We start from the raw sequence: 14,671 nt of genomic DNA on the forward strand, positions 1-14,671 counted from the left end.
TTTTAAAGAATAAACATGTACTTTGTGATGCAGTGTAACCTTCTGCGTTACACAAGCAATTAACATTTCATCTGATGCTGGTGTCCCTTAGGCTTGACTAAAGCATCCACACCAGCATCCATGTTTGGTCTAATGTTTGCAAGAGACAGTGAATCCACCCATGCTAAAGTATACACACCTGATAACATGAGGATAATTATTCTCACTGTTTTTGTCTTCAACGCACAACCAGAAGATTTGTAATCTAAATTTGTATGGCTTTGACTCCAAGCATTTTTGTTGTATCTTTCTCATGCTGGGATAATGATATTTGATACTTGTGCTTTGCCTCTCTAATGATTCTAATACTTCTCCTAACCTAAGCATTTACAGCTTATTAGTCTTCATGTTCTTTTCTTTGGAAAGAGAAGTTGTAATGGAGCCATAAATTTCCTTATGTGTGGTCTTTGAAAATAAGTGCAACAGCGTCAAATGTCAAATACCTAAACCTGGGAAGAATTGAACAAGTTTCTTTACTCTCAGCCTGTGGGTAGAGTGCATTAAATAGAGTTGCGGCTTTAAACCAAGGCAAAGCTGCCTAAGTACACCTGTGGTTTTATCTGAAGCTTTTGTGACACTCCCTGTGTACTTCTCTCACACCTGCTGCTCTGTTAAACAATGCCAGAGTTGCATATGTTTGTATAGCTTGCATTTTTTTCTGCTCTTTTATAAAGCAGATGAGCTGCTTTTTCCCACTTCTGCAGTTACTGGATTATGAAATTGCATCATTAGATAATGACCGGGGTATGTTTTATTGTATTCACCTCTAACTTTTTTTTGCAGAAGTGAAGGAATTAAATTCCTGTAGTCCGTAAATGTAAGGAATATTTCCACATTCTTATGCCATTTTTGGTGTAACGGACTTTTCTCCAGAGTGTTCATTGTTCTTTTCACGATGTGAAAGGGTATGCAGCCGCTGCTCTCTGCAGCAGTTGAGTAACTTTCCTTCCCTGTACATCAGAAAATCACAAGACCATGTTAGATCTTTCTCCTGTCCTCCCTTTCCCACTCCCCTCGCATATTTGAACATGGTTCATAACCCTTCCTAGAAGACCCTCTGTGAACAGTTTTCAGCCGGTGCTTTCCAGGCTACATCTCCTTGGGCTGGAAGTATGGCATGCAGTCTTTATTCCTCGACAATGACCTTCTGCAGAGCTGGATTCAACAGTGCTGTGGCTGAAAATGCACCATTCATCGAATCGCTTCCATGTGTATCTGTCCTCATTGCTCATAAGGACTTCCAGGGTAGTATAGCTTGCACATTTCCTCAGTGATTATTTTGTATTTGTTTAGACTTGTTATGTATAATGGTGGCCTGCAACCAATTCCTGAGAAACTCTCTAGAAACCTGCTTATGTGGTAGTTGTTCTCCATATGAATTTACCAGAGTGGGCTACAAAAACTGTAAACCTGCAGGTAACGTACTAGCTGTTTTCACAGTGTTATTAACAATTTTTTATTAGCATTTGTTTTTTGTGAAAGTATGTTCAAGTTTGAGATTATCCATGGTGACTGTTAATATTTTTAGTTTTTTACTTTATTTAGGTTTTTAAATTTTAAAATTAAAAAAGTTGTAGTTGGCAATACCTTGAATCTTTCATTGTTATCATCAAGAGACTTTAGTGTGTGGCTGTATTTCCACATATGCAGTAGGACCAGTATGATTTCTATTTCTCCATAAAAATATACATATATATATATATATAAAAAATCACACTTTTTCTTCTTACACCTGAGCTTCTCCTCTGGTGCAATATATATGTTCCATATATAGCCACCATTCTGGACACTTCAGATAAGTCATGAAAATCATAAAATTGTGTTGGCTGAATACTACAGTTAAAAAAAATTCAGGCTATGTATATATATTATTATATATATTGAAGTGAGGGTAATCAACTGTCAAAATCATTTGCCAAAAAGTTGTGGTGAGTTTTCTAATGTTTAAATGAAGTTCAGCAGTTCTTTCAGAATATCTTTAATTCGGGAGTTTTCAGCCTGTTTTAATGGATTACCTGCCAGCAGTAACAAATGGCAACTAGGATAAAACTGCATGTTGTCAGGAAGCTTAAACTTTACAGCAATCTGCATTACTGTTGGAAAATTTGTAGGGGTCTGTGAACTGAAAAATATGACAACTCCTGATAATTCAGAAAGGAATTAATTCAGGCAGTGTCTACAGCCCGTGTTCTGCAGGAAGAGAGAATAGCTAATCACAAGGTTGCCTTCTGGCTCTCTAATCTGTAAAGCTCCTCATAATTAGAGAACTACCCTCAGCTTCAGGAAACATGCGTCCAATTCCTCTCCTTGCCTCTGACTTCCTATGTGATGTTGTATGAGTCACTGACACAAGGATCATTAAAGAAGCTTCGGATATGTCTGTCTTGACAGTTAAGTGTGAATCTAAGTGTCAGCTTCTCTGTAAAAGACAGGGAAGACGGCTTTGCCAGGGAACATGGGTGTTTGTCTGTTTGTTTGAAGAAGAGATGCTAGAAGGTATTCAGTGATTCAAGGTATTCAGTGATGCTTGGGTATTCAGTATTGTCCCAAAAGTCAGCATGTAGCTGCACAAGCCCCTTCATCCCTCTCAGACTTCCGTAACTGGACAGGAGGTATCCCTCAGGCCCTGGCAAGATTGAGTATCTTAAGTTGTTGGATTTATTTATCTCAACAATGCTAAGCAGGCTTGATAGTAAAACAAGATGCGCGTTTCTGCAGCGTGACTTCAGGTTTGACCTTTAGGCCAATCCAATTAAAGATGGGATTTGCTTTCCAATCTTTACTTACGGGATTGGAAAACAGAAGCTACAACCAAAACAAACAAACTATAATCCTGTATGTACTTAACATAATTCCCTGCAATTACTTCTGCATCCATTGCCTCTGAGTGTCTGGGCCGGTTCTGAGGGATGGGGACGCCGCGTCTGTCCTGTCCCAGGGCTCCCGAAGCTCTGGTTCATTGCTAGCCAAGCAGAGAGGGGGAAGCTGCCCTGTCCCCTCCTTCCTCCCAGGGACTACCCCTCCAGCCACCTCCTCAGGCTCTGCTCACTCTGTCCAGCTCTCACTTCTCCTCTTCATCAGTATTGTAGGGTTTCCTTTGGTTCAAATTTTCATGCCACGTTAATGGTTTACCCTTTTTTCAGTGAGATCCTGTGTTTGATTTTGCTTCAGTTCTTTAACTATAAAATGAAGATGATGGTGTCTCGCATTGAAACAGAGCAGTCCATTAAGCAGTCTCTGTCCTGTATCTGGCCAGTTGGACACTGGCATCTCTCCTGATTATTTTCCCCTAGGGAAACAATTTTTCCAGCTATATTCACTACTGAGCCATGTAAGTCCTGTGCGTGATTGTTGCATTAAAAGGATTGCAGTTTCGAAATTTGTCTGTCAGAGTCCCAGGACTTTCACTGACCCATTTATCAGAGCCCCAGCAAAAGGACTTGCACTGTGCAGATGCACAAAAATCGAAATTAGTTATTTTATTGAAAGAGACAGAAACAGATTTGAGATTGCCATTGATAAATTCACTAACTACAATAGTGCTACTAATTAAGGTTAATATTGCTAGCAAACTTGACAGTAATACAAGAACCCGGGGATAACTTTCACCCAGAGGGTGAGAGGCGCAGCGCTTACCCAGAGAGGCATCCCTGCCTGGGTGGAGGAAGAGAACGCAGCCCCTCGACTGATCCGTCAGGTATCGAGGTTCTTCTCTCCCACCTTAACAATCATTTTCTCTGTCTTTTATCCCCAAAACTATGAGGTCCCCCCCATATGTGACGTGTAGCATGATTTGGGTGGAGAGACGAGTGCTATAGTCAAATATGTTTAGCATGACCTCTATAATCTTCATTAGCATATGCAGGGGTGTGAGTTGTAATATGCATTTCAGCGGTAATGAGGCAAAGGTCAGTTATTGGACATGAAGCCTTTTCGAAGAAACAAAGGACCCCTCAGATTCCTGTTATTTTACTCTCCTCTCCTCTCCTCTCCTCTCCTCTCCTCTCCTCTCCTCTCCTCTCCTCTCCTCTCCTCTCCTCTCCTCTCCTCTCCTCTCCTCTCCTCTCCTCTCCTCTCCTCTCCTCTCCTCTCCTCTCCTCTCCTCTCCTCTCCTCTCCTCTCCTCTCCTCTCCTCTCCTCTCCTCTCCTCTCCTCTCCTCTCCTCTCCTCTCCTCTCCTCTCCTCTCTCCTCTCCTCTCCTCTCTCCTCTCCTCTCCTCTCCTCTCCTCTCCTCTCCTCTCCTCTCCTCTCCTCTCCTCTCCTCTCCTCCCCTCCCCTCCCCTCCCCTCCCCTCTCCTCTCCTCTCCTCTCCTCTCCTCTCCTCTCCTCTCCTCTCCTCTCCTCTCCTCTCCTCTCCTACTTTCCTTCTCTCTCTCATTCTAATAAATGTTTTAATTCCGTTCCATATACTTTTCTCCAGAAAGGTTCTTTGAAAATACCTCCCTCCTTCTGTGCCAGCACTCATTCATAGATAATGTGTCCCAAACATGCCTGTTTTGGGACATTCTGTTTTGGTCTAGCAGTGTTCAACCACTCTTGTCCTGCAATGATAAGCATATTACAATAACTTACATTTTTCCATTCTTCATTTCTCTATTTTCTGAAGTCTCTAAAGAGAGATCTATAGAGACTACGCTTTCTCATCTTCCATAAAACTGGGGAAAAAATTTAATTGGTAATAAACTAGGAAAGGCCTCTGCGCTGATGTTTAATAGTTTGAGTCTACTGTTGGCAGTTAAGCTTTTCCTAGACTAAATCTGAGCAAGTGTGAAGAGAAGCAAGCATAGTGAATGGGCTGTATTTGAATGAATCTCAAATAACAAGCAAATCTGGATATGGAAGCAAAAAGAGAGACAGGGATAAAGGATGTGTGTGAAGCTGTATAAACAAAACGTTACCACTTCTGGTTTGCAGCATTTGGAGACGTTAGCTAAGTTTCATGCAATTATCTGAGGTCTGTGCATGTCCTCTCAAGGTTCTGCAGTGTATTTTTTTGTAGCACTGAGGTTCCTTATAAAAAAATAATATGTCAGGGGTCTAGTCTTGTCAGAGCTAATATGTATGTCAGTTCTGGATTCCCAGATTCAAGGACATTAAATTAAGGCAATGCTCAACAATAAGAGATGTGCAGTTTTTCTTATCATGGTGATATATTAAAAAAAAATATCTTGAGGAATGTCAGCTTCCTCCAGGGACCAAATCATTCATGTTAATGTCAGGAATTAGAGATACAAATGGAGATCCACAACAGAAGCATGTATAATGCACTGGAAAAAAAGAGTCTCTGTAGGAGAGAAAAGCTTCCATAGTGTGTGGCTATTATGGGAACACCAAAGATTCATTAAGTATGTTAAGCATAGTATGGAAGAGCAGCTGAACACAAGGTTACATAGTTCCTGAGTGTTTTCATACTATTCACCAGTTCATTATTTGGACTAGTGAATCAAAGAGGCTCACCAGTGTTTTGAGACAAGAGATGCTCTTGTAAAATCATGTCTGATAGTAGGTAACAAGAGCAAAGCTGCAAAAACCTGACATGCTGGAAAAAAGGGGCTTTCTAGACTGGGTCATGAACAGTCATGTCTTGGAATGAGAGGTGACTGTTAGATAAGGCAGAGAGGGCTGACAGACGGTCATGCTGCAGAGCAAAAATAAGTTGCAGATCTCAGGACTTGCGGTGTGGTGTGGTAGAACTGAAAAGGATTGCTCAGATCTCCATGATTCAAGATCCAGCAGTATCTGTGGTGTGAGCTGCATCCCCTTGGACCAGTGCGTGTCTAACATCCCATTACTGTCTCAAGTAAATCTAATTAATTAAAATACTTTCTTTTCACTAATAAGTGCATTTTTTTTGGTTGAAATGAATATTACCTAGGTATAACAAAAAGACAAAAGGAAGTTAAATTAGCCACATCATAGAGGATGTGGTGGTCTAAAAATCAAACTATGCTGTAGTGCTCTCCATCAGAATTAATGTTTCTTACGCAACGAAATCCAAGCTTAGCTGTTACCGTGACGAAGTCCATGTGACCATTTATTTAAAAAGCTGTAATTTTTATTTTCTAAATGTTGACTCTGATTTAGAAGTAGATTTGAGAATCGATGCTTTATTCCTGCAGGAATTCTTAGAATGGCATTATGTACATATGCACATAAAGCCTCTTCTTGGCTTCTGGGAACTATATGGAAAACATCCTTTCCAAAATTCATTTCATGATCCTTCTGATGTCCTCTCTGACCAGGCTTTGTCAGTACGTAAAAAACCCCATTAAAATATGAAGAACTCAGCCATGAGAAATATATACATGCTACCAACAGTTTTCATAGCACTGGCTGTTGTTTTCAAAGTACTGCCATTGAATGCTTTTAGTTTAACTATCATGTAAGATTACTGAAGGAATTTGTTTTCTCTACGATGTTAAAGAAACAAATATGTAAATTTGTGAAGCAACTGCTTCCAGCTGCCCAAGAATAACAGGATTTGAAATCCCTCACTTAGACTGGAAAAACAAGTGCTGCTGGAGATTTGACCTATTATCTACTGAAGTCAATGAAGAGCCTGCTTCTGCCTTTGGATGTGAGGGCTTTAGATCAGCTTCCGAGAGCTGCCACATGCACCCCGTGCAAACAAAGAGCGTTGTCTCCTTGATTTGTATGCAGCAGATATTGGCACTGTATCCTTGGAGTAAACAGCAAATTGTACCTAGCCGCTTAGCATTTTCAGTAAATCTCAGCCTGTGTTTTAGCGTAACAAAGCAAGGTGATACCAGTCCCTGAAGAAGTTCTTTTGTCTTTCCTGCAGGAGCTACAGTCCTGTGCATGTTTGAGACTATGGTGTAGTAGTGAGTGAACACACAGCTGGTATTCAGTCAGGCGCAGTTACTTTGCACTAATTCTCAGCGAGGCAAAGAAGACCTGGTTTGGCCTGTCCTTCCCTTTAACAGAAGGCACTCAGAGACACACAGGAGCCTCTTTGCTGAGAGGAAAGGAGGTGGAGCATTTGCAATGTTTGTATTTCATAAAGCATAGCTTTTAAGTGGGTATTACTTGCCATGACTGTTGCAGTTTAAACTCCAACCCATAGGTTCAGCTGTGAGAGAGAAATGGGCGGTTTTTAGATCTTTATTGGGATAGGCAGAAACCCCGAAAATAAATCCTTTAAGAAGTAATAAAAAAACCCCAATCTGTATCAGTGTCTTGGAACTGTTACTATTTGTAATAAAATAAATCTGGAGTAACTCTGTTACTGAGACCAGAATTTGGCCTCAAAATGGCAAATCTAGAAGGTATTCACTCAGGCTGCTCCTACTTATTTTCTGCTCTATCTGTCCCTTTCTCTTCTACCTATATACACACAAAGCCACACATACTCTTTCTCTCTTTCTGTATTGTTCTCCTCCTCTCTCGCTGCTGCTTCTGCCTCTCTCTCCTCTTCTTTAGGGAGCTGTAAAGAGGTGTTACAGGCATCCTCTCAACAGTGTTGTCACTTATGCCCTTTGATCCCATACCTAATCCCTTCTGCAGTAAATGATTCTGTAAGATTAACATGGAAAATCTTTGACGGAAGCTTGAAATGGGGTACTACTCCATCATGGGACAGGTCAAGGAAAACTTCCTTATAGACCTACATCAACATATGCATTGCAGCTTATGACATGCCAAGTATGACATATGCACCAGTGCTGGTTAATAAGAGTACTTGGTGCCAAAATCATTTCAAAGAAATCTGGCTCCATCAATTGCTGATATCCCAGACTCCTTTACCGTTCTTTTGGATATTAAGAACAGGTTCTTTCTGGGCCAGAGGATGACATGAAGAGGGGATGTGTGTCCAGAACTAAAAAAATCCTCCATCATTGACGAATGTTTTGAGAAGTATCATTCAGATAGTTATTTTCTTTTTAAATCTACTTGGTAGTGCTTGTTTGAAAATACAGTTAGCTATACTAGTTAGCATAGCATGCTTATACTTTAATATCTGCAAATGTTTATCCTCTGTATGGACAGGGAGGAGAACAACAGAGAGGCAGAAGATAATGAGCAATTCTCTTCCTATAAAAACAAACATATTTTGCCTTTTCTTTATTCTCCAGCGCAAAGGAGGATGTCAGATCGTCTGTTTGCAATTTAACAGGAGGTCACCATCCCAGCTGGATCCTGTTTTTCTACAACAACATTCTCAGCGTACTTTGATGACTAAGCAAAGATCTGCTTATGTGAGCATCCAAGGAGCAAACAAAAGATGGGGAAAGGTGAGCCCAGGCAGCTGGCTGAAGACAGGATCCCACTTTATTCCTTACCCCAAGGCCTTTGAACACCTTTGTGCAACTGAGCATACCAGCAACTGCATCTTATCAAAAGAGGTTCCAGAAATGATAACAAAGCTCAACATTGTAAAAAAAATTCTTTATTGTGGTTAAAATATGTATATTTTCATAGAATATCTGTAATATTGCATCTAACGATTCGATTAATTTTTAAAAAAATCAACAATATTATCTTCATGAGATATAACCATGACTTATAATACAACCCCCTGATACAATAGGATTTTCCTTCAGTTTCTTTCCTTACAACTCACTGCTTACACAAAAAATCACTGACCACTTTTTGCTTATTCTTGAGAAGCTTAGGCTTGTGAGCAGATCTCACATCTTTCTGCCACTTTGGTCTCTTCTCCATCCCTTTGCCACCCGAGTTTCTGGTAGAGCAGGACAACCAAGGATTCAGTAATCTTTGGCCCATACATTTGGAACATTAGAGTTCCCGTACACAAACCAACCAAATCTTACGGAACTATCTCTAAGGTATGAACACAGGTCTCTTTTGGATCAGGTGTTAATGGAAGATAAACTAATGCTGGGAGGAAGAGAGGTCTTCCTCAGCCAGCATCCATCCTGCACCTGTTCTATGGGTGCTGGTGGCTGCTGGGGGTGGAAGCAGGCTATGTGTTCATGCACGTGTGCATGTGGATCTCTGTGGATGTGTGTAGGTGCATGTAGACCTGAGTCCCAATGGGCAGGATAGGTAACACCAAAGGTTACTCTGGTTCTGCCCAGCCCTGGAGGAGGTTTGGAATGACAGAGGAGAGACATGGAGCACCACTTACTTCTCTACACTCTTCTTAGGAATGTAGGGTGAATAGGCAAGGGGGAATATACTGAGCAAAAGAGAGGGCCTGCACCTCTGTGAAGGCATGCCTGGGGTACAGGAAGTCAATGGATTTGTATTTTAAGCTTGTCATTGGAGTGGCTTTATTTTACTCAGGGCCTGGCCAAGTTTTTAACTTTTTCTCTCACTCTCCAAACAAAGGAGGCTCAGGACTTCATTTTGCTATGCCTTCATAATATTTTTTTCTTCTTTTTTTTGATAATACAGGTTAGTCTAATTATACAGCAGACTTGTTGATAATGTAATTTGACTGTTCTGAGTATTGGGGATTCCTCTCCCAGCCCTGTCGAATTCGTGTGAGAGGTTTGTCTAGACAAGGAAATATCAGCACAAACTTGACAACCAGTACAATGCACGGAACAATGAGGGAGAGCATATAGGCGTTTGGAAGATACCATCTGTACGATGATGGGCTCAGGAACCGCTTTCCACCGTAAACCAGTGTGTGTGCAGTGCACAAAATCAGTGTCAGATATCCCAGTTTGGACTAGGGGAGAACAAAGGAAAGAAAGAAAGAAAGAAAGAAAGAAAGAAGTGGAGGTTAAAACAGTAAAATAAACCAGAACAAATGCAATTTACAGAACACAGTAAGCTTTGTGGAATGTGCCGAGTTTGGGGCTAACTGGGGACTGCTGAAATTAAACTCTTTTATATAATAGAAAGGATTTTTTTTTAATAAAGATTCATTCAAATGGCTCTAGGTGAAACACACTTCTTTTTTTTCTCCATCAACAATCCTGATAATTTCTGCTAGCTCACACATACTGCCTAGTGGTTGTCATATTTGTGAAAATGCAGAGAAAATGCTGAAATTCAGTGGACAGATCCAAGCTTTTATATGCTCTAGTGCTAATCCATCCAGAACTACCATACTGTGCAAGTTTTTGGCCTTGATAAAACATTCATTGACAGTAATTTCCCCTTCCCTTGCCTCCCCTCCCCTGCCAGCCCAGCTCCTGCAGAGGCACGGCAGCTTGCATCAAGCTTCCTCTGAATGGGGGGCTGAGATTATAGTGTTACCAAGCACAGCCTGTTTATAGGCACAGCAGTTTCTAGAGTATGCAGAAACTGCAGATTGTCTTTAGATGCTTGGCATTAAGAGGATCTGAGTTATAAAGTAATTTTTCAGACCCATTTTAACTGAATTATCTTGTGAACCAACAAAATTAGCCCAATAAATGGCTAAAATGTTTTGTGACTTAGTACAATTGTGGAATTATCAAATTCCCCAATGTCAGCTTTCTGTTTGTCATTTAGGAGCTCATGTCTTCCCAATTTTCTCTTGTTAATGCAGTAATCCCAGTTGTACCATAAACAGCCATCAGACCAGTTGTGGTTTTTTACAGGTGAGCTGTATAGCTGTGTAGATTTTTTTTTTCCACTGTGTGATGGTGGATAGTGCACACATCATGTTTGGAGATACTAATGGAGGAAAGCCCTAAGTCTCTAGTAAACCCGCTTGTGGTCATAGTTTATGAGTGAAGAAGGTTTTTTAGAATAATCTTTTTCTTACCTGCACAAATCGAAATTCTCGCCAGTTGACGTTGTTGCTGACTGAAGGCAAGGAAGTTATTCCCAGAAGAACAAATAAAAAAAAGCCTAAAATCCCCAAAGCCAAATAAGAGTCACTAAGCCAGGCATTAGTGTTGTCGAGTTGTTCTGTTTTATTGTTCAGTGCCTGAAGAAAAGAAGACCAGGTATACGTTAGTGGTAGCAGTTTTAGGATCAATATGCAGAAAAAATATCCTTTAAGGTAATCAGGAGATAAACTCTCTGCAAATCATCGGAGATTTACTTTGAACACCTACTCAAAAAGCAGAAGCAGCATGATATTACGTATAGGTTCCATGTACCTGTAATTGTTTTACACTGCTGTAGACCTACTGCTGAGGACAGGTATGTGATCCTTTGTTGTTAAATAAGATCAGAAAGTCAAAAGATGTGCTATTTTAAAAGTCAAAATATGTGCCATTCTTAAAGGTATATGGAGAAATAGGGAAATATGTTTCTTTAAATTACTATTAATGTTTACATTTTATCTGCTTATTTTATTAATATGTAAACTATCTAGGAGGAAGACTGAGGCCAGAAATCCCCTCAACTCAGCATAGTTTGTTGATACAAACTTTGGATATATCAATGGTTAAAAGGAACACAGAAACTAGGAAAATAACCCTATTGTAAGGAACATTAAAGACTGTCCACGTGAATTTCTGAAGCTCAGGACAGAAGGTAGTATTTGTAACAGGGCCAGAAGAAACAAAGACATAGAGCAGGAAACAAAACTTACCTGGGAGACGATTCGACTGCTGATTCTCCATCTTACGAAGGAGCGAATTGGGATAACAAGAGTGTACAAAACATGCAGAGAAGCAAATGCCAAGGCTACTAGTCCAAGTTGTTTCCTACACAGCATCCATTTGTCCAGCCAGTCTGGGAAACGGCGGTATTTGGTACCTCTGTATAACTGAAGAATTGCAGCAAGTACACCAGGAAGATAAACCAAGGCAAGAAGGATGAGTGCCAATATAGGGCAGATCCGATTTGGAATGGAAATTGCAATAAAAAATGAAAAGTCTTTGTTTTCATAAACATAAGGGTAAATTACATCACGAGTCAAACAGTAGAAGAAGAAGAATATGGTTAGGCCAAGGGACAAAAGGATGGGAAACTTCCACATTGGAAAGAGCTGCAGAGGATAATTTTCTATTTCCTGAGCGGCCAAGAGGGATCCGTGATCTAATGGAGTGAGACCCAGTGCATGAACAATATCCATCACCATTTGTTTAGCTTCCATGTCATCTCCACAGACAAACACCTGCAGCCAAAAACAAACAGACATTTTATTTAGACAGAGTTTTGTGACATTCTCTACTGCTGCCCTGCTTGGATATAGATGATGAGCACAAGCTTCCTAGACTATTTGTTGGCTTCCCTGCTGGCCTTAATTTATATGGGCAAAAAGTAGCCTATAGGTATTTTCTTGTCCAACAAGTCCAAGAACCAAGAATATGAATCTTTTCTTTGGGGAATGAGATTGTTTCAAGTGGCAAAATTTTGTATCTGAAAAGAACAATGATGTATAACACACTTAGTACAAGTCTTTGCCTAGAAGACTTGACATACTTTTCTGAGGACCGGCAAGCGGTTTGTAAGCACAAGATTTTATAGGAGTAAAGAGGAGCAAAATTTTCAGTTGTTGCTACAGTGGTCTGTAAGGACTCCAGGGAACAGGGGACAGAGATCTTTAAAACATGATTGCCCTATCACAAAAGTATTATTTCCAAGTCTGGTAAAACAGTGAAGAAACTGTCTTTTCTGTGAGCATGCAAAACAATACTCCTTTTGGAACTGGGAGAAAGGAGGCATTTTCTGCTCTCGTTGGTATGATGAGGCTTGTAGATCCTAGGCTTGGAAGTCCTTGGATCTTTAGTTTAGCCAAAACCATTTATTTGTCAGCAGAAAGCAAAGCTAGCAATGGTTTGAGTAGCTGGCTGAAACCGTGTCTTGTACAAGAGCACTATCCCTCAGAGTGGCAGAAAACAAGGTAATAATAAATTATTTGTCTTCAAGTAAGCTGCTGTGTTGCTTCCTGTGACCAGCTCTGTGCTCGCTGGGCTGTGGTTAAGGAGCTGGTTAAAATGGTTTGCACACACTGTTGTGTTAAACTTCTGTGGTGGTGGATTCTGATTTAGAAAACTTTACTAATTTGTTCACCTTCCAGCTCACTTCTGTTGCCCATACTCATTCTATTGCCCCATCATATCCCTTGCCTCCCTTTTTTTGCTCTCTTCATTTTATTCTTGCTTTGTTATATTCCTCCTATCTCCTTTCTGTTTAACTTTACAGGCCTGGTGAACAACTGATGCAGCCCTCATTTCCTCCTGATTTGCTGTCTCTCTTTCTAGCTCTGCTATCTTACTTTCCTTGCTTCTCTAGTGTCTCCAAACGCCATACCAAGTTCGGAGGCAAGCTATCGATATTCCTTGTCATGCCATATTACAAACCAATAATAATTTTTAGCTCACATTTAATTTGAAACGGACAATTATAGTGAAAATTCCATCTCAACCCTGTCTGATTCGTACGTCCTGTGTGTGTTTTGTCTAGCTGTTAAGAGGCCATACAATATATAACTCTATGACATAGGAACCGTCCCCCTTGCTCAGTCTTACCTGCCGGCTTGCATCCAGCGTGCCTGACTGCAAGGCCCAGGCTGAGACGGTGTTAAAGGCTTTCACAACCTTAGCACCAGGCACTAGCTGAGCAAGGTACTCTGCGTTGGAATCAGGATACTGGTTTATTTTTAAGTTGTTGCTTACATCCACCAAGACTTTTCCATGGAGAATTTCTGCTAGTGGTGTAAGGAAGTTGTAATGTTGCCTCTGGATTGCTATAATGATGATGGCAGCTTTCTGTGCTGCCTCTGCGTGGCTCAACACCTCAGCATCCTTGGGAATCAGGCTGGATGTCTGTTTGCTCCGGCTTCCAAACACGACAGGGTAGCCAGACTGAATCATTTTATGCCCCAGAGCTCTTCCAAAATCTCCAGTTCCAAATATGCACACTGTCTGTCTTTTGTTAGATGTGTTAGGAGCCAAAGCCATTATGTTGGAAGAATTTTTATCCATCTGTTAAAAAAAAAAGTAATAGGAACAAACTAAGCAAAACATCAATCTCTTGAAAATGAAAGGTTAGCATCAAGTCTGGCTATACAAAAGAAATATCTGAGAGTTTTCTTGCCTCTTAATATGCTTCTTGCACACTCTTCTGAATACACACTCTCACAAGATTTCTGTACAGTTTTTAAAAACCAGTTCTGGATATTCACCTCTCCATTTCTTACAGCACCCTCTTTTCCATCCATTTTATGGATTTTAAGCTGAATGAGCTGAACCATTGCAGTTTTCCTCTCTCGAAGGGAAAGCAGGAGGAAAAGATATAGGAGCACAGCAAGCAAGGGTTGCACACATTTCAGAGTAATTTATGCTTACATAGTATATAGAAAAAACATTGAAGAGGAGTGTGTTTGCAATCAGATCAGAACCTGGAAGGTCTTTTGTAAAATACTTGAAGAAGAGATATTATAAAAAGTAGCTACAAACCTATCTGTTGTCCTCAGTATTTCCTTAATACCACTAGCCAGTGCCAGTTTGTTTTACTACTGTTCTTCAATTTCCTGGAGAATGTCCTGTGAAGCATTTGGATGGTGGAATTGGAATATTTCATGTTGAACATTTATTTTTTATATTTATATATTACTTATAATAAAATTCTCTTTGAGGTTTTTATCTATCCTCCTTTATCACTGTACCTGGAAGCTTCAAAGTCTTTAATGTATTACCCATGCCATAGCAGTATGTGTACACTCTGTACCCATGATACAAATACAGAATCCAAAGGGTCTGCTCCAAAGTTCTTGCTGAAGGTCCACATGCTGTTGTCCTCAATTTACAAAAGG

The 14,671-nt window shown here is 40.4% G+C and overlaps 1 protein-coding gene across 1 annotated transcript; it reads right to left on the bottom strand.

Annotated features, from left to right (window-relative positions):
- Positions 1–9,427: 9,427 nt before the first annotated feature.
- On the bottom strand, positions 9,428–13,841 carry STEAP4 (STEAP4 metalloreductase). The gene is made up of 4 exons (XM_009808293.2): positions 13,386–13,841; positions 11,501–12,028; positions 10,724–10,888; positions 9,428–9,697 (listed from the first exon to the last, which is right to left on the bottom strand). The coding sequence occupies exons 1-4, from the start codon at positions 13,839–13,841 to the stop codon at positions 9,428–9,430; spliced, it is 1,419 nt and encodes a 472-aa protein (XP_009806595.2).
- Positions 13,842–14,671: the final 830 nt, after the last annotated feature.

Source organism: Gavia stellata, chromosome 6 (genome assembly GCF_030936135.1).
Source record: "Gavia stellata isolate bGavSte3 chromosome 6, bGavSte3.hap2, whole genome shotgun sequence".
NCBI classification, from domain to species: domain Eukaryota; kingdom Metazoa; phylum Chordata; class Aves; order Gaviiformes; family Gaviidae; genus Gavia; species Gavia stellata.